The sequence below is a fragment of the Chaetodon auriga genome, chromosome 19, assembly GCF_051107435.1.
Source record: "Chaetodon auriga isolate fChaAug3 chromosome 19, fChaAug3.hap1, whole genome shotgun sequence".
Taxonomy (NCBI): Eukaryota; Metazoa; Chordata; class Actinopteri; order Chaetodontiformes; family Chaetodontidae; genus Chaetodon; species Chaetodon auriga.
In genome coordinates, this window is record NC_135092.1 from 16,998,154 (window position 1) to 17,022,643 (window position 24,490).

Below are 24,490 nucleotides of genomic sequence, written 5' to 3' on the forward strand. Positions count from 1 at the left end.
GGTGTATTAAATCATGGATACTCGGCCTGTCTCATCTGAACCGTGTATTTTTCCCTCAGATCTCGCTGCCACCGTTGAACACTGCGCACATGAGCTGCGACAGGTTGGAGACAGACTTTACTGGAGATACAAGCTGCTACAAATTCTGATCCAGAACTATAAGACTGCCACCAAAATCAAGTGAGCCGTGACGTCGAAGTGCGTCAAGAGGAAGTGGAGCGAAACTGAAACTTCATTCAGAGTCAAATAAGAAGAGTCTTGGATACGGACTCGTCACTCATGGAAAATATGGAGACTGTCAAGCGGGATGTGAGCTTGTGGAAACGCCCTGATGGAGATGTTGGATGTGGACTGTCAGTGGACTGCGGTCATACTCAAAACTGGAGCTCTGCAGAGGAAACCAGACCCCACAAGCTGTTTGATCCACCGAGTCAGACCCACCGGGAGCCCGGAACCAGAGTGGGACATCTGAATGGCCGTTATCCGCTGAAAGACGCTGATTGTCACATGTATTCTGTTCATATTACTGTGTATGTGGACATGTCTACGTTATGCTCTGTCAGCCCGTCATATGAACTGAAATGTGGAAGAATTGACACTGATTGACTCAAGATTCTTCAAAAATGTCTTTCTAATGTGAAATATTTCATTGGTTGGGAATAAAGGACATGTACTGTATATATATTCAATAAGTCTATCTGGTCATGTGTGCTACGGCTGATGAGTGCACCCAACAGGTTCATGTCAGATTTGAAGGAACAGTTTGACATTTTGGGAAATATGCTTGTTCACATTCTTCCTGGGAGTTCTGTGGGAAGACTGATACTGCTGTTTTACCAGTCCTTTTCTTTTTTAAATATGTAGCTGGAGTGAGCAAGGTGGTTAGCTTAGCTTAGCTTAGCATAGCATAGAGACTGGGAACGGAAACACCTCTGTAGAGGTTAAACAAACGGGTGATAACATGTTCATTAGCGAGCTTCAGTCTCACTTTCTGTTCCTTTGATAAATCCAGGCTAGCTGGCTTCCCTGTTTTTCCAGTTTTTGTGCTAAGCTAAGCTAACCGGCTTCTGGATGTAGCTTCATGATTAGCTTACAGACGTGAGAGCGGTGTCAGTCTCATCTAAATCTCGGCAAGAATGCGAGAGAGTATATCCCAAAATTGTCCAATTGTACCTTTAATTTGTTATTTCATGAAAAATCACTCATCATGACAACAAAGACAACGTCCTCAGATCGTTTGCTTTTGTCTGACTAACAGTCCAAAGCCCAAACATTTTCAGTTTCAGCAAGTTTCAGCATTTATGCCTGACATATGACTTCATTAAATATGAAAGTAGCTTTTAATTGTCTGCCAATCAACCAATTCACTATTCATGGGCTAAATAAGTACGAAAAGTTCAAAAGGAGAAAACAAAACCAAACACGGATGAAACAGATCCTGCGTATATGGACTTAAAAAACAACAGCAAAACAGTGCTAAGTTCAGGCACTTAAAGGATCCTTACTTTATTTTGTGTGGTAATACAAAAGCATACAGAATTATACAGGATAGGAGAGAAGATCCCTTTCATTGAATTCCATTGGATCGTACACATAAAATGACTAATAATTACATACAAGCCTTTTCTCTGTAGCTACATCCACAAGCACCCCGGCCCTCCACCAATAGCATGCATGGTCTCTTTGCTGTAAACGGATCCCAACACTTCTTCATACAAATTGGTATTTTTGTAGGTAAGAAAAAAAAAAAAAAAGACAGAACTATAAAGTATACCATGAAACAATAGGTGATGCAACTTCATACATAAGTCACAATTGTCACAGCAGAACGATGTTTACAATCATGACTTTATGACTTTATATTGAAACAAGGGTTTTTCCCACACCTGCTATAAAGCACGTTTAGAGATAGTTTTTGTTCAATGGACTGCATGTTGTTGAACAGTTTCAGTCTTCAGCAAGGGTTCATCTGGGGCCCAAGTCACCCTCCCGTCATCTGCATGTATGAAGCAATACAATGTGGCCGTAAGGGCCAATCAGATAGAAAGAACATCTAATTATGACATGACACACAAACTGAGAGACACATTATAATGCAAGATGGAAACGTAAAGGGTCAGTTCGCCCAAATTGCAAAATACACCGTCTCACTGACCTCTGCTTGTATTTACGAATCCACATAACAACTGCTAATAGTTAAAACTTCCAAGGAAACATGTTAATGTTACTGATTATTTTTGCACTGGTGATGATCATCTTAAGGGAAATTCCATTTACCCTCACTGAACTGAGACAGAGTCAGATGCCTGTGCGACATGTTTCAACAGCTAAATAAAACCGAAACTAGTGCTAAACATGACTAGTGCTAAATGGGAAAATGTTATTTGGGTCAAACATTTTCTCGCCTGTTTGTAAAAGCATCTGCTAATGACGTCTACTGTGAATCTTCTTTAGGCTGCTCACAGCGATTCAAACCAGGATAGATTTCATGGCTATTTGTTTTTTTTCTGCATCTTTACATCTCGACTCACACTTAATAATATGAGCAGAACCTTTTTTATTATGTCCAGAGGAATGATTTTTAAGTATTCATAACAGCTGTATACAAAATAAGCGAGATCTTTTGTTTTTTTTAACCACTGAGGTTGTTCACAAATGTGTTACTCAACCCAAGAAAAACCTCTAGAAATAGGATCCTACCTACAGCGCTACTGACTGTGCAAAATAGTTGATAAATGGCAGGCTACTCCAAGCATCGATTAGCAACATAAACAGAAATGGAAGACTAGTCTCATTCTATAAACACAGAACGAACCCATTTCAAAAAGAGCAAACTAATAAGAAAAGACTTGAGGTTTAATTCTTCATTTAGGTCAGACTATGAGGGCCAAACTACCAGGCTCACTCTTAATGATGCAGCAACTGAACTCAAGCGTTTGCGTTCTCTCTTTCCTCCTCACAATGCAATGAGGAAGAAGGGAGAAAGGAGAATGAGGAGACAGGGTGAATCGGCAAGACATTCAGGTAGTCTATCCTAACAGTAACACGAACTGTGTGCTCCCAACACAAGTGGGAATGAACAGGTGGAGGCAGGAAACCTGCATGAGTGCAAAGAGCAGAGATAGCTGTGTGATTCGCTATCCTGTATCCTTGCATAAGCATGTGGGAGAGTATGGAGGCGAGACCAGGACTTGATTCTGGCGGGATCTTGTAGTAATGGAGAGGTGATGTTTCCTTAGCGTAGAGGGAAACTTGGCCCCAGTCAAAATCTTCATATTCACCAAGACTGCTGCCACCGCCTGCTTTGTTCTTTGATGTCATCTAACCTTAACAGAGGCCGTCTGTTCATAGTGTCGATGTTAACGAGCGTATCCAGGCTAGCAGTGGCCGATCGTTTACCTCACTGTGTGAAAGCAGCCAGTCATTTTTCATTTAGAGACCGTTCCAACCAACCAAATGTTACTTGGTGAGGCCCACCACCAATCAGATTGCACTGGGTTAATATGGACTACCACCAAAACGTCATCCGGAATAGATGTACAAACAGGCTCCCCAACCAAAATAGATTGTCTCATTAAAGTGAAGTCCGTCTCATTAAGTGAAGTCCTTCAACCAATTAAATAACACAGACCATAGCCAGATCCTCCAGTCCGACCAATCCCGTGTTTTCATTTACTAAATGCAGCCACAACAGCCCACATGAGTTCATTGGCGTTGGGCTTTGCGCTCTCTTTCTCTGCCTCCAGGTCTAGCAGAATGTGGACTCTCTTCATGGCCAGCTCGTACTGGTCGTCTTGGAGTGGGGCGAAGGCGTTCTCGAGGACGTCGGATGAGTGGGCCAGAAGGATTAGGGCCAGAATCCGCTTATCCATGCGGTGGGGATCGTTGACCCACTTCTCCAAAACCGAGTCCTGGACCTTCTTGACGAGGCGCTGTAGACGAGAACATTGACATGTGTGTTTTATAGCCATTATGTGCATCATAAACGCATCGTTATCTGGCATGACACCTTTCAGTAATTGACAGTGATTGACGAAGCAACAAATACAAAAAGGATCCAAGTTGAATTTTAGTGAAATAAAGGTCAGTGTGAAGGCGGCAGCAAACTTTTGCTAATCTTCCCCACATAAATCATATTCATTCGACTTAGTTTCACACACAAACGAGACTCAAAGAGAGACGAAGCAAATAAAGCACATGCGCCACAGATTCATGGACAGGCCGTGTCTTTGTTAGCAGTGGTACTGAAGAGCACAAACCACACCGGCATCTTAACAGACTAACAGTGTCGGGCCTGCAAAGTGATGCTTCCACAGCGAAATGCTTCGTTCATGCTTCACTGTCGGCAGGCCTGTCACAATTATTACACAATCACCCGACTGCAGTTATCTGAACTGAGTCTGATGAACATTAAACATAAATGTCATATTTCTATCATTATTTCTGAATCATCAGTGTTAATCAATCTTATCTGTGCCTCTTTCTTCTTCTATGTTTTAATGGCTCCTGAGTGGAGAATTAGCACCACCAACAGCAGTAGATGGAAACGCACATTACTTTGCATTTTCTTTGGCCGATTTTCTTTAAATTCAGTTATAATTTGCGCAACATGTGGCTGAAAAACTGGCTAATGTTAGAATAGAACAGGAAGTGAATTAGGTGCGTTTCTGTCAGCTGGTTGAGGTTAATAAACAGTCAAAATGAGCACAAGGTTACAAAATGGGGAAACTAGAATTACTGCCTCGTGGTTGTAAACCTCCACCAATCAGTCAAGTTAAAAGTCTACATCCATGTCAGTCCTGACTCATGTAATATAAGTAGTGAAGACTTTGAAGGAATTTCACTGTATCAACACCTGCAGCTGTATGCTTTGCCAAAGTGGAAGGTATCATTATATTGACACACGACTCCAGTAAATAATTTGAGAAACACGCCCAATCAGCTTGTGAGGGACTACAATGCCTCAAATACGAACGTTGCTCCAAAGAAGTTACAAATTGTAAAATGTTGATGCTTCACACACATCTTCAACCCAAAGATCTATTCAATCAGCACAGTTTCAAGGTGGACACCCAAGACTAGTGTCACCAATTCAGTGTCTGGTATCAGTTCATGCTTGAGTCAAAGTGAATCACAATTATTTGTATGATAATTAATTGGCAACTAAAATCTCATGAGCTGACAGGCCTAACTGCAGGACAACGTGGCCATGTTTGAAACCTAACCCTAACCCTATATACAAAAAAAAAAAACATAAAAAATTAGCAGAAAAGCTAAAATGAGTTGCTGTTTTACTGTCTAACTACTGTATAGCAGTGACATTACTGCTGTCAGGACAGGATGTGTGATTTACAGGGCAGATTTTAATACTGGATGCTACTGTGCATGTGCAGTTCAAACTCGCAGACAATGAAGCTGAGCCGGACTTTTACCCTCGCTGATAAAAGCTGAATGCTCATGCTTGCAGACTGAGCAGAAACACACTGGTCATCTTGTAAACACACACACACACACACACACACACACACACACACGCCTTACCTGTTTAATGGTGCTGTTGGTGAGCGGATGCGTGGTCATGTCAAATAGCAGGAAGTTCTGTTTCTCTGTGGTGAGGACGCCTTTCTCCACCAGGTTTTTTGCCAGACGTTCTCTGACATTTCTGAGCTGGTAGTGCAGCTTCATTGGATTCCAGGTCTCTCCTGAGGGACAACATGAGACCCACTTCAGGACATTCAATACAGACTGGCACTCAGTCTTTGTCATTTTAACACTTTAAATGGCCGAAGTGGCTCACGGTGACAAAGATCTGCTCAGCTCACGTTGAGGAAGTTAAAAACTGTCACATGTAGCATCACATTTATTTGAATGTTGTTAATGACAATACCCACAAACTTTGACAAACTGATGCAGCACAAGTTGTTTGGAAGAATCTAATCAAATCATAGATAATACAGAAGAGCAAAAAACACACAAGTGATCAAACTGACAATGTGCCACCCACGTGTCCAACAGACGAAACAATGAGTAGATAAGTGCAGGGTTTGGTTTGCAAACTGTGAAGGGCTTATCTCACCGCTCAGCAGCTCTATCCAGCTCTGGACAGTCTCTGGAGGCTGGGTTTCTTTTATGTGCTTCAAGGCCTCATCCAGTAAAACATCTCCTGTCGGGGCATCTGACTTGCAGATCACCTTGGCAAACAAAGAGGAAACGTATTTGAACTAGGATGACTGTGTGACGCCTGTCACTTAGACCTGGAACTGCATCCTGTGTGAACAGGACTCCAGACACACACTCTGATGCAGCATGTGGCAACGGGTTTCGTGAAGGGATGAATTCACAGGCGAGAAAACGACTGCAGATCCCTACAGGAGACATGCATGCTTCTGCTCCCGCAAACGAGAGCTCGAGCGTTTTGCACCACATAAGAATATTTTGATGGGGCTGACTGAACACAGGATGGGGCTTTGTTTTCCTCTCAACACCGACACACATCAGCATATTTCTCACCTTCCTTGAGAGCAGGCCTTTTCTCCTCACACCGCAGGCCTCCAGCTGGAGCCTCCCTCTGAGGGCGAGTTCGACCAGCATGCACCCGCGGAGACCGGAAGAAATACAGTCGTTCCAGAAAGACGTGTAACCCTTAGAGCAGGAGGAAAAAATAAAAAAATAAATAAATCGAGGCTGTGCACTTAGCTGACTTATTGGTATGAATATGCACCCGTGTTCGTCTTCTTGTTACGAGCTCTTTTATGATCAGCGACTGAAAGGTTAAAAAAAACAACCTTGCTGTAACGTAACCTCACTTCCAGGTTGAGAAGGTGTCACGTCGCTGTTGGCAAGTTGTCAAGAAAACTGCCCAGGTAACTTGACGTTGAGCCACGACAGCTAACTTTACGTAGGGCTTCAATCCACGTTTATTATCATTGCTTTTATCCAGGAAATCCTTTTACGGCAACATCAAAGTACCGCGATAAAACAATTAGTAGTTAAACATCGGCACTGCGCATTAGTGCCACGGCTAACTTAAGTGCGTTCATCACAAGCTGCTTGACACACATTTGCGAACCAGTTTAACATTTGTCAGACATTAAACCTGTAAACCCCAAACTGTGCAGTGGTCTAGCAAACACGAACTATTTGAATAAACAAAGTTTGTTGACGTATGCCAACACGGATGGTGGCGCAATGTAAACACTATGTTAACGTTAGCAACGTTAGTAACGAGCGCTGACCGAATAAGATCAGTTGACGGATTAGAAACAGCCCACACCTCTCGATCCTTGAGGCCCAAGAGCAGCACTTCCTCCATCAGTGTGAGCCTTGTTTCCTTCGAGTCCCCCTTGTCGTCGTCGTCCTCCTCCCCGCGGCGCGCCTCGTCTTCCTCCCCACCGGACTCCTTCTCCCTGTCGGCGGCGGCGCTGCGAATGGCCTCGGTCCTCCGCTGGACGAGGCCCGAGTTTCTCTGCGTGAGAGAGGCCATAGCTGGTGCTGCAAAACGGTGAAATCCGAAGAAAAGCGATTACCTCGACCAGCAAGAAAGCCACGCAGCATGTAACCTGAAAATTAAAGGTGAAAACGGTGAAACGATTGGCCGATCGAATAAAGACGGTACGCTAAGCTCGGCTCGGGATTCCTGCTTCGACTCTGCCCACTTCCTGATCCAACATGGTGGCAGTGGCAGTGACGTAGAACGTGATCTGACGCGTAACACTGAAGCGACAGTGAACACGTCTCTCTTGTTGCCTTCACGTGCCATCAGAAATACTGCAATAAACGTATTATATACCTGAAAGTTAAACACATTTGTCCACCAAATGATTCTAATCACCGTGTTTCACACGAAATAAACGGAATTAACATTTTTTCACATTGCCCTTTCAAAGACGTTTGTTATTTTGAAACTCCTGTTGAGTTTAAAAATATAAATGGATGCCAATGTAGTACATAAATATATTACGATTTGGATATCAGCTTTATATCCAGAAAAATGTAAAAGTTAAACAGTTTGTACTATTCAAACAAGCAATTAAATACACCGTGCAATACAGATTGTCACCACAAGATGGCAGTCTGCGTGTAGAAAATAGATGACTGCTGGTATTCTTCCTCCCCTGACATACAGCAGGTATGTCACTTACTACAGGACCATTTCGTCTTTGGCAGAGGTCCATTTGTTGATGATGATGGAGCAAATAAACTCCCAAATGTCCTCCACTTGACCCCTCTCCCCTTCCGTCTCCTCCACTCCAGTTCCTCATTTTGTCCAAGTTGCTTGGTGGTATAGAGCAGGACTGGTCATGAGGGAAGAGCAGAAAGGAAAAGTGGCAAGCTCGGGCTAAAACTATGCAGGTCTGCATTGTCATTACAGCACAACGGTCACAACAGCACAACACCTGGGACTGGGACACAATGGATTTAGTGGAATTAGTAATATCATTATTATAACATGCCATTTTTGTATGGTTTGCTTGAGGTTCACCTCTTAATCAACTGAATACCCCTTGCTTCAGCCTCCTATTCCAAGCGTGTAGGAGAACCTACAGTGGTTGTGAAACTCGTGAATACGGTCAAAGACGTTCTCTACAGTCAGAGTCAGTTTGTCTCCTCTGGGCTACTGTAGATTCATGGCGGTGCACCATGCTCATTCTGAGGTAACAAAGACACAACAATTGTTATTTTCAGGTGATTATATACTGATGAAAACACACTTTCGAATGTTCCATTTCTGCCAATAGACCCTCCTAAATCTTGCACGCTGGACCTTGAGTGAACTGAAAATCAATTTGTTAGATATACAACCTGTGCTTTCATCTTCTCCCCTGTCATTGAAGGATACACGCTCTGAGGCTGTAGCCTGGTTTTCCTTCAAAATCTCTCTGTACACAATATGTCCATGCCCATAAATTGCTCCATAACTTTGCCAAACTGCAATATTGCACAAGATTTTCAAAGGCACCAATCCTAGATGCCTCTTTCAGCAGGGAATTATAACTGTGTAGGACCAACATAATAACAATAATTTCATCAGTGATATTTGTGTGTCACAACACTGTGTCTCAATGTTGCACACCACTCTGCGAGTGAAGATGTTTTTGAGTGTTGCTGCTGTGAGCGTTGAGCCTGCATTCAGTCTGTCAGTGTGGAGGAATCCCACACTTGGCTTGGGAGACGTAGCAGTCCTTGTATGGTCAGTTGTGTCAGGTACCAGGCGCTCAATCCCCACCAGCTGTGAAACATTCACAGACAAGAAGACTGTGATGTGCACTGGGGAATTTGACTACACTAGTTACTGCTATGATTTCCCCAAACATCAGATCAATACAGAACGAAGAAAGTTTCTGGATGATTTTTACGGCAGCTCCACCTGTGAGAAATTAAGATGTAAAAAAAAAACATTCGTCATGATTTCTTTCCGAATGGTAATTAGTAAAGCAAACAATCTGAGACACACATCTGCTCTGTCCCATGAAGGAGTTGAGTTTGTGATGCTGTATTGGATTAAATTCTGGGTAACATGCTCCACAGAGGTCATCATCAAGCATAAACCCAGGATATACAATCACGTTGAGAACTTGCTCATTTGAAGGAGAAGCAACAATAACAAATAAAGAACACGAGGATTTAATCTAAAGAAAACAGATAATCCCTGTGGAGAAATTCAGATCATTAGTGAGGTTAAAGATTAAGCAATCAGCCATAAACACAACCTGATTCCAACAAGTGGAGGCTCCGGGCAAAACAAATTAAAAAAAAACAAAAAACAGGATGCAATCATTTGCAAACAGGCTGTTTTCACAGACAACAGTTTTACGAAGTGTTCCTGAGCCCATGCAGTAATATCCTTCAAACAATCATGTGTTTACGAAGCGGTGAACCTCACTCCATCCTCGATTGTGAACCACTGAACCTTTTGAGGATGCCACTTTCATACCCAGTCATGATGCTATAACCTTAGGTGGAATTTGGTGAAATATTTTCTATTATTAGTGTGAAAAACCACCGGAAAACAACTGGAATAGTGACAGTGGTTTGTTGCTGATGCACAGAGCATTGATGGAGCATCAGTGGAAATAAAAAGGCTTGAATTAATTGATGCTTAATTGATGATGGGAAGTGCATAAGACCAACATGCTGAGCTCATTTTTAGTAGGCAGAGACATTTCCCTTATTTTTCTTCATCAATTCCAGCAACCTGTCCTTGAAGTCCTGTGAGAAAGAACGACCACAGACACCTGGAAGGCAAACTCACCATCATCATAACAACCACACCATTTTAAGAATATAATTTTGTCCATACTGGGATCCTCTCACTTCCTAGCAGAGTGATGAAGAGGTTGCTCTTTGTATGTGTAGACCTGTAAGCCTAAACAAAAATGCTCCGTTATCAGGGCTCAGCACTGAGAGGCAGCTAATCCCACTTTAAGGAGATTTCTGTTCAAAGTAAGATGAGGCTTTGTTTTCTTGTTGTGTCTGAATGTGATATACTGTGTATAAAGTACCAGTCATACGTGCCTGTGATACCTTATTCAGTTTTTTCTTGGGCTGAGAGCTAGCAACTCCATATCTTGGTGCTTTTGCTTTGTTAGCCTTACTGCTAACTTGGCTAATATGCTTAAGCTAACCTCACTACAAAACTAACTTAAGGACAATAACTTAAGGAGTTTTTATTCATTGTTAACATAATGAGTAAAATAACAACACAAACATGTACTTTGTGCTTTTTAAAAATTTATTATGTTATTGTTCACAGTGGTAGCCTTATAGTTTCTCATGTGGATACCTACAATACACTGTGTTTGTTTTAGCTAGCTTTCAGAGAAGTTAGCTAAAACTGGCCCACACACCACATGTCAAACCTCCCATAAAATCTCGGCCTTTGTGTTTGGTCTTTCACCTGGATTAGAAGTGGCTATGTTAGCAAAATTTAGGATTATTAGTTTTTTAAAAATAGAATCAGAGGTTACTATACTTAATTTAAGAGTGCTAACTATCCTAAAACATGCAAAATATCTTGAATTATGAGGAAGTATTCAGATCCATTAGTAGCAATAGCTGTAAACTAAGGAGTCTAAACTAGCGCAAAATGGAAATACTCAAGTAAAATACCTCACATTTTTACTGACATACTGCACTTGCGTAAATGTACTTCGTTACATTTGACCTGTGGCGAGCAAAGACATTAATTTCTCCTCCCTGAATGTGGCGCATTCTCAATATATGAGCTCACCGCTGGCATGACATGAACTGATTAAATAATCTCTGCTTTCCTTAATCTTTGATAAACTCTGCCAAGAAAGTCACAACACATCACAAGTAACAAACAGTCTTCTAGGAGTCTGTAAGTGTGGCCCTAAAAATTCCTTGGAGAGATGAATCCCCAGACGGGTGGAAATATGCTCTGTGTAAACAAGCATCTCTACTATCATCACAACCCAGACAGTCGCCCGACACTGACCATCTAGGTAGCATATTTGCACACAGTCCAAGATGACAAGATGCGTAAGCATTAGGCCTGGAAAAACTCTAATAAATCCCCATCTGTCTGTGGGCAGATGTAAAACTGTATAGGAAGATTTAATATTGCAATGCTAGCCTAATCAGACTAAAACAAAAAATACAGCTTGGTAGATTCCAATTAACTGTTTATAAAAAGGATGAAAAAAAGCAGAAGTTATTAATCTATCCATTGGAAAACCATATTTTTGAAATGCAAATAGTAAACTTGACATAAATCTTTCTTGACATATCAGCTCATCATCTGCTGCCCCACTGACACTATTAATAAACCTTTGTGTCCCTGTGAAGCCTACCAGAGATCTGTGGTTTCAAATGGTCTGGACGAAACATCTGTATTTTTCACTTAGTACATTTTTTCTCACTGATCCTGCAGTTCTGGTCCTGACAGAAAGCTGAAATCACTCCCCAGAGCCTTGAAGGAGGCCACACTCAGGCCCATATTGGAGCCATTTCCTGTCTCTGGAGTGGGCAAAGGGTTGACCCTCAGTGCCCCGTCTCTATAAATGCACAAGAGCACGCTCATATACACACATGCACGCACTCTTTTAAGACAACACCCCCGCAGAGAGTACATGGGGAGTCACTTACCATTGCACTGCAGTAAGTGAATTACAGAATCTCTCAATTTGCCGCTACACTGCATCTCACAGGAGAATAATGGCTGAGAAAATATAATTATATTTAATAGCTTGTGATATTCAAAAGCACCAGTGAACACGAGGAGGCTGAGAAAAAGCAGGATCACAATTTTGGGGCTCGTAAATGAAAATCCTATCAGTTTTCTCGTGGATTGTCTCAATAATGAGAAACAAGATAGGAAAATAGGCCAAACTGTATGGAAATAATTGCAGAATAAAAGGTCACATCTGTAAATTTCTCCACGGCTGATATTTGCTCTCTGTTTTTCAAACTGGTGTGAAACAGAAGCTCGGTGCAATTCATAGCGCGATTATGATGGCAGCACGTCCAAGGACATGCTGGCTTAGAGGCCAGGTGGGCTAAATAAGTCTGTATGCCATGCACGCAGCCAACAGTAAGGATGTTAAACATGAGAATGAAAGAAAAAGAAGAACGAGGTGAAAGAACAACAGAAAGCAGCAAAATAATGTCTGTTTCAACATCTGCTCCAACTCTACACAATTACGGGAAGTGCTTCGCCTTTGCCCCACTCACAGTGACACGAATAATAAACACAACAATGAGGCAATACATCTACAGCTTATAATTCAATTGACCAAAGAGTAACTTTACTTCACAGCAACGGCTTGAATACAATGTATTGAGAGCCCTGTACCTAGGACACAGATCAGTCAATGGACGGGGGAAGTCTTTTATCACATGTGTTTGGATGAATGAAGTCGTTGTCTTGAAAGAAGATTTTTAACTTGTTGGACTAATCTGTGTAACATTTTTTTACTGCAGCAATTAAAGCCAAGTCTAAAGCTAGACTTAACATAATCTGAAGCTTTAAGTGAGTTTCAGCTCATTGTTTCACTGTCCAGCCCAAGAGTTTACTGTTTAGGTTCGCTCTCACAGCTCTCATAGTGTCATTTTTGGCTGCAGTAGGTGCTGCTTTTAGTGAAAAAGCTCTCAAAAGATGCTACATGACCTGCTCAGCAGCAAACACCACACAGACACCGTTAGCAATTAACTTGTGAACAGTAATGGAGCATTTAGCAACTGTTTTAAGCGATTTAAGCAGATGTTTTCTTCAGGAATTTAGCTAAACTTGCTACTGTATAGTTAAACTAGCCTAGCATCTAACCAAGCCACTAAACTGATTTAACAGAAGCACAAGTGGAAAAGAGATGTAAAGTCAAGTCAAGTGACAAAGTGAACTTTTCATTTGAAAGAGGAAGGATGTGTTTTTTTGTGTTTCAAAAGCTGCAAAGTCTTGTTTAACATGAAAAGTCTGTGTGCATGTTTATGGGGCCCGATCTGTGTGTAGAATCCCTTAGTTTGTATTGTATGACCTAATAGTATTATAGTATTATTATTTCTGTAACCCAAAATGAAAATGTTCTTCCATTAAGTCTCCAGATTTTTGTGATCCTCCCAAAGTGATCCTCCCTTTCCTCTGTTCTCCCTGCTAGATTTCTGCAGGAAGCCTTTAACAATGGGACCCCTCCAGAGGTTCTGAAACCCAGCTGTAAGAAACTCTATGCACACACAGTACAGACACACACGTGTGACCACGTTTATATTTGCACGTACACACACACATTCACAGTATGCACAGCGAACGTCAACATGCAGCCGTCCATTAACTTGAACATTAAATAGAACCTTCCAATGTTAGTGTGATAAAACCACTGAGTTGACAGTCGACCAGCACTGTTCAGTCAGGAGACTTCTGATTAGCATGTGGAGACCAGGAACAGCTGATGAACCAGCATCGCAGCTGACCTCATTGTGAACATTTGGTTTATTTGCTCAGTAGAAGTGATGGATTAGTGAAGCCACCCTCTACTCAGTTTAAGGCAAAACAACCATCTGTGTACAATTTTGAAGTACATGTGCTTCATTTGAGCGCTTCTATTTTTTGCTGCTTTATATTTCTACCCCACAACATTTCAGAGGAAAATATATGCTAGTTATTTTTAAACTAGCACTAGTTACTAGTTTTGTAAAACATATGTTAATTTTATCGATAATGACATGGATTGCAGATAAACCCACTGAACAGCATGTAGTTATACTGACTACAGCTTGACCAACTACAAATAAAATGCTGCTTCGACCTTAATGCATCAGTGTTAATCATTCAGTAACACAACTCTGCTCATCCGTTTCACATATACTCTTGGAAGCAGAACAAAGACAATATATTTATTGTTTCACCTCATCAGTTCCATTGATTTTTGTAAATCTCTGCTTATTTTTAATATGATGGCAACAACACGTTTCAAACAAGTTGGGACAGGAGCAGCAAACACTGGTAAAGTTGTGGAATTCTCCAAAAACACCTGTTTGGTGCGAGTTTCACCACTTTATGAACACATGATTGAAGGATATATGGGTTCAGGAACATTTTGTAAAACCTGTGTTGGTAAACACAGTTTGATTAAATAATGTGCCTAATGTGTAGTAAATACCCTGGTTGGCCTCAGATTTAGTCCGTCCCAGCTAATAATCCTGACCAGATGACTTCTTGTGCTGCTCACTATTTGTGGTCAGAGGCCAACCGATGTTCACCCCGAAACACAGGATTTGTGGTTGAAAAAGCTAAGTAAAACCGAACATGATGAGGAGGCATGGAGACCTTATGATCTTAATCATCATCTGGTTACTCAAGGGAAGGTCGAGTACAGAAGGGTCAAACACACATGAGCACACACACACACGATATTCCCACTGAGTACCGCAGTATATACCTGAGGAGATTCGACCCCCCGAGGGCCTGACCTGGAGCTTTCTGTGCCCTTCTCAGCCCCTGAATTCATATTCACCACAGGAGACCTGTCAAACTCACCAAAACTAAATCTGCCACAAATTAACTTCCTCACAGTTGTGACTCAGGTATTCCTAAACAAAAAGTAAACTGCCAGCAAAGTTAAAGCCTCGCTGCCTCTAATGTGACCACTGTAAACTGTGTAACTCAGACGGTAACAGAATCTCTGTTCACAGTACTGTACTGCAGCATATGGTCCTGATGTGGCTGTGTTATGAATATTTTGCTTTACCACATGTGACAGCCAACTGGTAAACAAATCTCCTCCCTTTTGTTTGGAGAATCCAGATATACTGTCCATAAATATGCTGTTTAGTAGCTACAGCATGTCGTAAGTGCATGTTATGATGTGACATTGTGAGTAAAATGGTGTGAAAGATGCTTTTTGTTGTTTTTCAGATGATGTCAGGGCCAGTGTCCCTGCTTGGATTATTACTCAGAAGCTGTATGATCAGGTAAATATGAGTTGTTTGGTCTGGAAGCTGTTAAAAAATTGAAGCTGATACAAAATTTTTGATGACCACAAAGAAAATGTGTCTCTTCTGGGCTACTGTAGAAACATGGCAGTACAACATGGTGGACTCCATGAAGGAGGACCTGCTCCCTCTGTAGATATAAAGAGCTCATCCTAAGGTAACAAAAACACAACAATTCCTATTTTTGGGTGATTTTACAACTATTAGCAATAGATCCATCTACACACTGAACAATTTATCCAAGTCTGTCCTATAACGGTAGCTTCATGCCCATTTGTCATTAAGAGTTATTAGTGGTTGCTGTAATAATCTCTGTGTAGAAATACATTTTAAACTTCAGCTAAAACTAATATGAGGCTTCAGTGTTCTGGCTTCTTTTCTGTTTTCTTCCTTTCTATACACATTAATCAGCATTTCTGTAATTGTGCCAGTGTTAGCTTGCTGGCTAATTTTCAACTGCAGTGCTTTGGCGAGATGTTTTGAAACCCACAAAGTCATAAAATGCACATGACGACGACATAACAAAAGACATCGTCACACTTGTGCTTTCCCTACTGCGACATGTCCAAATGCCCTCCATGAAGCATATTCAGCATGGCTTTTGTGCATCTACCCTCTCAATATTTGTAAAACACGATGGCACGTGACCATTCTGCCGAATTCTTTGTGCCTTCTCTGCAACACAGATTGAGCTTTGTCTTCATTTTGTAAATCATGGCAAGTTCAGAAAGGTGGTGGGTGGACCACAGTGGACCACTGTAATGCCACTGTCCACTTCTTGAAAGGTCACTGACTGGTGGGTTCAAGAGTCATATTATTCAAAATGAAAAAACTGGACCATGCAGAACTCTTTCTTGTGCTACATTGCGAGCATAACGTTAGGACTCAACCTTGGGGGTCCCCAGCGTCACCACCCTCCCCCATCAGGTCTCCTCCCATGTCCACCATGCTGTCATGTCAGATGTCACGCCAAGAAATTACTGCACTCTGAGCAGAATATGATATCCTCCAGTCACAATGGCTGTGTGACATGCCAAGAATGTGATGTCACATGCTGGAAACAACTGTGCGTGTGTGTGCACATGTGTGCATGGCTATTGATACAGTATGTGTAAGCATGCCTGTCCTCAAGGACAAAAGAGAAATTCATTATAGCAGTTTAATCTTACACTATCAAGAGCTACATGCTCTAACTTTCTGACAGGAAAATTGGTGTGAAGCTGCCTGCAGGGAGTGACTTCAGTCCAGTTTTGGCCCTCATCTGTCTTTAAACAATCCATTCCACTGAGCGAAGCCCCACCAAACATCCTGTATACTGACACCAGGGTCTGGGGACAAATCACATTCCTGTCATTGTTAGGCAGCCATAGTCATGTTCAGCAAAACCAAGAATATAATGGCTTCCAACTTCTCATTCTACTTCCCCAACAATACTGCGTAGTCTTATCAGAGGACAGGGAAGAATCCTTGGATGAACGTTGCTCAGCGCACATGAAGCTGAAAAAGCCACTTTCTGCTGTACAGAGATTACCCAGAATGCATGCTGCACATGCTCTATGGGAGCTGCAGCCAAGAGACTTCCACCGTTGGACCGACTAACTTCCAGTTTAGCCTTCCACTAACTTGAATGGTGACTTGAATGACTTAATCGTGCAGCTCGTCTAGACTTTCCAAATGTTATCGGGTCAGTGTTTACATCACATACGTCTTTACCGCCATGCTAGCAGCACTGTGAGGCTGTACTTCAGCGCAGTGGTGCTTTGGGCTAAATGCTAATATCAGCAAACTAATGTGTTTACAGTGATAATGCTAACATGAGGGCTCAAATATACAAACGCATGGGAATTTTAGTGAATGCATGACTATACTCAGCAGAGAAGAGGGATGTTGTAATAGAAGGAAGAAGAAGTGCCCACTGTGTCTGTGGGAGACATGGAGCCAATGGCCAGGCTGTAACCAACACTCTGACTCAGTGTTGACAGAGTCAAAGGGTCGAGACCCTGTGCTGGTCCTCTGTAGAGTGACGTGAAGCTCCAGGTCCTGGGGTGATAGCGCCCCAGAAAGGAGGAGACTGACGAGGCCTCTAATTGCTGTCCACATGTGTCAGATTGTTGTTTTGCCTGCCCAGGAGGGATCTGAGGGTGACTTTGAAGATAGTGTGCTAATTTCTACCCACATGCTCCCATGTAGGCATCAGAGTCTGAACTGGGAATTAAGAAGGAAGGGGTTGACAAGCTTAAACTTGTTTTCTGAGCGTTTGTAATGCATCCCCTCCTCCAACTTTCTTGACTTTGCACTTGATGGATTTCTATAAATTCCACATCTTGATAGCTTTAGAGGGTAAATAATTGGTACAAAAGGGCCAAAACATTGTGGTATTTCAGGCAACGTAAGGTTTTACAGGATATAACTTAAGGATAGTGCACAATGAGTCCTAATGGTCCGTTACTGGCCTGATGTTTAATACCCAGGAAATAAAGCTCAGATCCACTTATCACGTTGGTTTCCATCTGCTTTTTATTATGAGGCATTTCCTGTTTGTTGATGACTCTGCAAACATTTGTTATAGTCACATCATTAGTATAAAAGAATAAATAAAGGAAAGGATGCCACAGGAACAAGAGGACCATAGCAGGGTTGAACGTCAGACATTTCCATTTGCTCTGGTTACTGTTAGAGGTGGAAACTTAGTCAAATGCTGTTCTCATCAAAGAGGAATCAGTGAGGATGGATCTGCTTTCTTTCACACTGAGCTGACAGAGGTCTTTCTTTTTTTTTTTTCTGACGTTCATCCCCTGTGGTATTGCTAAGTCACGCTTACAAGCAACCACCCGCACTGCAAAAGCCAACAGGGCCCGACAGACATGCAGCATAACCATGACAAAGTAGTCTTATCTTATTCATTCAATGGCTTCAGTGTTAGCTGGAGATTAAAAAACAGAAGCCAAAGTCAGACTAAGACATACTCTACAACAATATAGAGCCAACACGTCCTTATATAGCAATGAGCCGCTGTATTTGTCCTATCATGAATACTCAGAAAGGAGAATGGGCTGCTGTACCCTGTCCTGGTTTTGTTAATTAGATAAAAAAGATCAACTTTATTGATCCCATGTCAGGGAAATTTACTTGTTACAGACAGCAAGAATAAAAAGGAGACATAAAAAAGAGCAAATAGAAAGTAAAGGATAAAAAAAAAAAAAAATCAATTGCACATGAGTGAGGTGTGGGTAATAAAATACAGTGTTTCTGTATTATTGCACCGTAGAAAATATATAACGCAGTCAAAATTATAGAAGTAAAAAATATATGTGGTAAAAAAATATGTAATATTCCACAAGAATCTTTGTCTTTGAGAATCTTTACATCTCAATGGCCTCTGATCATCCACACATTTCATTTATCTTTATTAAATACCAGCTGCTCAGTAGGTTAGTAACAAGTTCAATAAGCAAAAACAGACGTCCATGAAGATGAACTGTCAGCAAACAACATTAATTTGCCTCTTGAAGGTGTAAGAAGGTTCTTTAAAGGGGCACTCCAATGATTTTATTCACAACTGTCAGTTTCATGGGAAGCCTGTGAAAACAGATGGAGCTTTGTCAAAGTCTGAGAAAATAACTCCTTAGGTTGTTATCGGGGTTATCTCTTGAGCTTGGAAACTACAAATCTATAACAGAAACCCTGTGTTACAAATGGGCCTTGTGGAGTATGAAAGACCAAATCTCTTACCAGACAGGAGGGGAGGGACTAACAAAAGATTATGTGTGGTATGATCACAAAACACTGAGCTGAAAGAGGCGAAATGCTGCGTAGAGCTGAGTGGATCTGCACAGCTGGGTGATAATTCTCTGTGAATCGCTCACTGCTACTTATTTCATTGATTGTTAATATAATAATATTGATAAGTGCAGCTTTAATCTGTCTCCTGTGAGTCGCTGGAGCGCCCCTTTAAGGGTCAGTTTGTGTCAGCAGATATTAGTTAAAACGGTCTCAAATTTGAAGGTGTCAAATGAGAATTCAGTGCAACAATGGAGAATACCATACATAGTATATGTTTACCGTGAGCTGTCAGCTACCTTTACACGCAAGCACTATCCTTTTGTGTACATTACAGATTCCTTAGATGCTCACTGTAAATAGCTTTCACTGGAGGGGAGAGGTTGTAATTGGCCAGGGAGGGTCTACTGCTTGGCTTTAGCATGACTCAATGATTGACTCAGTCTGCAGATAAATGCTGTCTGTCAGACTGTATGAACCAAGCTAATTTCCTTCACTTAAAGGGATTTACTGGGCCTGGGATGCACTGTTTGTCTTCATTTGCCTTATGCAACAAAAAGCTGCTCAGAAGAGCTGCAATGACCGGAGAATATGAATGTGTTTCACAGTATTCTGTTCAAAGAAACTGTTTCTGAAATTGAATGAAGATGCCTTTGATTCATCAGGGACCCTGAGAGCCTTGTATCTTGTACGCTCCTAATGCTCTCTTCCTGTCTGCATGTATACAGACATTTAAAGGGGGAGAGAGAGGAAAAACACATTAGAATAGACTTCCATGGCTAATAGAGGAATATAGTATGTCAGGATGAAAGGCAGCGGGTGGAGGAAGGGGAGGAAACTGTGTAGAGGTCAAAAATGAAAACATGGAGCGCCGTGTCTACGCTCTATATACATTGTTACCAGGCGAATAAAAGGATATGAGCGGGCTGAGGTGTGTGAGAGGATGAGGAAGGGGGGAGATGGGTGGGGAAGGGTGTGCTGTAGTGAGGAAATACATGGAAACTAATCAGAGTCTTCCTGAGTCTCGGTCGGAGATATCTGTAGGGCTGAAGACAGGAAGGACTCCTGTAAACTGTCTCATTCACTGAGAGTTCCTGAGATCCTGTCTGATCCCCAACAGTGTCTCTGTACATCTAAAGTGTGCTGTGTTGTTGTTGGCATATGCTGTGTAACCCCACATTTTCCCCTGCCATGTAGCGTGCATGTGCAAATCTGCAACAGGATATACTGTATGTATTGTAAGTAACTCATTCTGCATGCTAGCGGATGAAATCATCTTCGTGTTTGTAGTTCTTTGTATACTGACATTCATAATATTTACACACAGAAATGGAGAAGGATAACAGTGGTTCTGCTACTCCGTGATTGAAGAAATGGATGCGGGCATACAGGTGGGTGTGAGTGTGTGTGAGAGAGAGAGAGTGAACTGACAATTGCACACAGTCTAGTAATGATGCTGCATGTGACCGATTTGAAAGAAAATTGCAGGGTGAAGGGTAATATTATATCCACTTTTCAGACTATTTGTCACCTTGCATTTTCAATTCCAGTACAGGAACTCAGTTACAGACCAGAGACAATCAGCTGCATGAGTGCACCACTTACGTTTCTCTCTTTCATCCCAAAAATCTGATTCTGACATTTGTTTTTTTGGCCCAAAAGACAATCAAAAGCAAGTCTAACACAACTTAGATCATAGAATATTGTGCATGACACACTGAATTCTATATATTGTGCATATACGATACATGGTGCTCACTGTCTTCCTGGTGTTACTAACACAGTCGTAAGCCTTCAAACTTGTTTTACTGCAGTACAGGGGCCCTCGCTATCGCCACAGAACCACAGCTGGTATAAATGAGTGTGGACCCCAGGGAAATAGATTACTTAGCGCTGGACGGCTGAGTGCCAAAGGGGCATAAGAGCAATTTTACTAAATTTATCGGAGGGCAAAACCAACAAAGTTGATGTTTGCCTAAAATCTGCTCTACATTTCCTCCCACAGTTCTTTCGTAATACTTCATCAACTCTTGCATTCAAAACTTGCATGTTTTCACTTGAGTCTTTCACATTTACTGATGTTCAGTTGAAATTATACACAAAAGCTAAAATGTTCTAAAAAATGACAAAATACAATTTTCTCATAAACTCTCCACAATCACTTTCACATTGTCTGATAACCATTCAATGAAACCGTGACTTGGATGCTCTTCCAATAAATCTAAGGTAACGTTGGGTTATTAATTCAACTCAAGTGAAGGATCAGCTGTCACAGACTGAAATTAGACGACCCTCATTGTTGAACAGTTGCGTTCCCGTCTCCAGACAGCACTGCGCTGCTTTTATTCGGCTGCTAACACTTTCCCATGGACTGGCAGACCAAGCCCCCACAAACGTATCTTATAGGGTCCTGTGCTTGAGTGAACTCCTCACAACGCTCCTCCTCCTCCTCCTCCTCCTCCTCCTCCTCCTCGCTGTCTGTCCCGGTCCGCTCAGCAGAGCCACACGCAATGGAACAGAGCTGATCCAGTTAAACTGTGGATGCTGCAGCTCGGGAAATGCCTAGTGGGTTCTCCTCAGTCATTTAGCGATTTTACTCTTCTGAGGATCTTTGTTTAACACTGAGCGTGAACGGGGAGAAAGTCCGCGGAATAAGTGAAGCGACGGGACATCTGTAGTGCGCCAGGATGCTCGGGATAAGTCAACATTTCACTTTGACAGCAGTGGCAGTGGTTGGTGAGTACTAACTTAGAAGGAACTGCGCATTTGTGGTGGTTATCAGATGAAATAACGCGTGACAGGCGGGGAGAGAGCGCCTTTTCTGCCGCGTCAAGCGCTCCAGCAGCGCATCTTTTGCGCACACGCTGCACGGCAGCTGAGATCATCGCAGTCTGCATAATTGACGACTGAGCGGCTAAAAGCATCCATTAGGTGTGTCACTCACGTTGCCTGCTCGCCCATTAAAAGGTGGTGGCACCACAGTGTCCTCGTAAAATGCCCCTAAATACTTTCCGTCCGTATTGCCCAGATGTTATTTATTCTGACTGAGGGAAGCCGCGGAGCACTTAATTGTTTCTGTGTGCAGCAGCTCGGTCTTAAAGCATGGCATTGCCTCATATAATAGAGGCATTAGAGTCAGTCAAATTACTGTATGGCGCTCTAATTGAATATTGCACATGCCAGTGTTTACACAGCAGAGTCAGAACTTCTTAGGAAAGTAAGTTCTGCTGCTTCTAAGCAAACATTTCTGCAGTGTCATGTGTTTTCGTATGTTTCTGCAGAAACAGGCGTCATGTGGAATGATGTCAGATATCTTATGACAAAATAAACCCTTGCATGGATCTCTGGATGAACACGCTGGAGAGGGGATTTACGCAAATCATCAGTGATAATTAGATTTGAATTTCCAGAAGGTGAAAAGTGAAATGAATATTGTCTTTGCAGCAGCTTCAGGAGGCAGCCGGGCTCTGTATTTGTAATGGTTAGGATATCTGTGTTGGTATTGTGGAGTCCCATCGGTGAAACTGTGCTCTCAGGTTCAACTCCAGAGCAGCAGCAGTGAATTAACTTCTAGGTCATGTCGAAGTAGTTCAAACATGATGGAAAGTACCGGCAAAGCTGAGTGAACCGCCCCTCTGAGATTGAAGGAGAGAAAAAAGAGAGAAGAAGAAGAAAGAGAGCAAAGTAAACAGTGCCTGTCTCTCTTTAATTCTCAGATTCCTGCATGTGATACTGACTTGTGATGGTCATTAAGGAATTGAGTTAGAAATGGAGATCTGTGTGTGTGTGTGTGTGTGTGTGTGTGTGTGTGTGTGTGTGTTGGGGGCATCAGCAGAAGCTCACAAAGCAAATCATCCAGAAGCCAGTTGCCTGTTTGGCTTATTGCACCCCTGCTGCCCCCGTTTAGCTCCTCCAATCACGTTGCCGCCGGTCATCAATGATCTGTGGTGCAATTACTTAACTAAACTAGTTATTAGCGCTGTGTGATTGTCTCATATCCCATCCTGGACTCTCCTACGGCTGCTGGGTCTAGTCTGAACTGTCAGAGTATGACCTCAGCTGGGTTACGCAGGGGTAGAAGCTATCTGGTTTGATACCATACTGGGAGATCCTGTGTTGTGCTATGGGAGCTGCCTCTGCCTTCCTCAGAGGCCCACATGTGGTTATTGTAGTGGCAGCATTTAATCTCTGTAAATTCCTAACGGAGATGGGGCTACAGGTGGTTTGAGTTTGGTAGTGCGGAGGAGAGGGGCATCTGGCTTCAATCAGCATGTGTCAGACCGGAGTGACCAAGCTTACTAGGGACGTGAACGGCACCTATACTGGAAAAGCTGGCCAGGATCGATGAATCATTTAGTCTGTAAAAAGTTGTGAGTGAGAGTGTGGATAAATGCCCATCACAGCTCGCCAGAGCGCAAGATGATGTCTTCAGATTGCTTGTTTTAATTGACAAATAATCCAAGACAGAACTGAAGTGATTAGTCGATTCACTGATAGGCAGAAAAATAACAAGTTTCCAGCTTCTCAAGTGAGACGATTGGCTCCTTTTCTTTGTCGTATGTCATTGTAGAGTGACTGTTTTCTGAGATGATCAGTTGTTTTTCTGTCTTAGTAATCAACCCCTCATTTCAACCCCTGTTGTGGTTTTCTGTCTCTCCTCTCTGTCTGGCTTTGTTGTGTGTGTGATTGATCTGAAGCTGTTAATGCGAACCTTCCTAAACGCAGCACATCACAGAGATCGCACATGTTGAGATGTTTGTCAGATGTGAGGAACAGTCGTGGGACGTTTTGGACTTCATATGTGTCTTCGACACATTAGACGTCGCCTGTTCAGCTGGTCACACATCACTGTCGTTATGTCTGGTACAAAGATGGAGAGAGGCGGTGAAGGCTTGGTCGGGTGTAACTGGCGTGCTTTTATTCCTGCAGGCTCTCACATTTCAGATTTGCCTTTTCTTTTCATTTTCACACATGGACAGCTGCAGTAGACGACCGCGGTAGATGGGTAGTTCACTGAAATCTGCACGGTCAAGAGATATACACAAGGCTTCAGACATTAAAAAGACATGAATTGAATTTATGAGCCTGAGCAGTGAACCCAGCCATCTCTGTCATTAGCAACCTGTCTCCTCCTCCTCCTCCTCCTCTACTATCTCTATTATCTTCCATTTGAATCAGCTCACTCCCTGAGACGCAGCAATCAGCACTAATTAAACATAAACTGTCTGCTGGCAGCGGCAGACAGATTCCCTGGAATGTTAAG

At 42.3% G+C, this 24,490-nt stretch overlaps 2 protein-coding genes across 3 annotated transcripts in view; one reads left to right on the plus strand and one right to left on the minus strand.

Moving 5' to 3' along the window:
* Positions 1–1,157: 1,157 nt before the first annotated feature.
* LOC143338065 (Golgi phosphoprotein 3-like) lies at positions 1,158–7,685 on the minus strand. Its single transcript, XM_076758207.1, has 5 exons — positions 7,274–7,685; positions 6,511–6,642; positions 6,077–6,191; positions 5,542–5,702; positions 1,158–3,932 (listed from the first exon to the last, which is right to left on the minus strand). The coding sequence occupies exons 1-5, from the start codon at positions 7,481–7,483 to the stop codon at positions 3,669–3,671; spliced, it is 882 nt and encodes a 293-aa protein (XP_076614322.1). The 5' UTR covers positions 7,484–7,685; the 3' UTR covers positions 1,158–3,668.
* Positions 7,686–21,722: 14,037 nt separating this feature from the next.
* The window catches only part of itga1 (integrin, alpha 1), a 45,222-nt gene continuing 42,454 nt past the window's right edge, over positions 21,723–24,490 (plus strand). For both annotated transcript variants that reach the window (XM_076758900.1, XM_076758901.1), the window contains exon 1: positions 21,723–21,963. In XM_076758900.1, the coding sequence (XP_076615015.1) occupies positions 21,915–21,963 (49 nt within the window). In that variant the 5' untranslated portion in view covers positions 21,723–21,914. The remainder of the gene's footprint in view (positions 21,964–24,490) is intronic.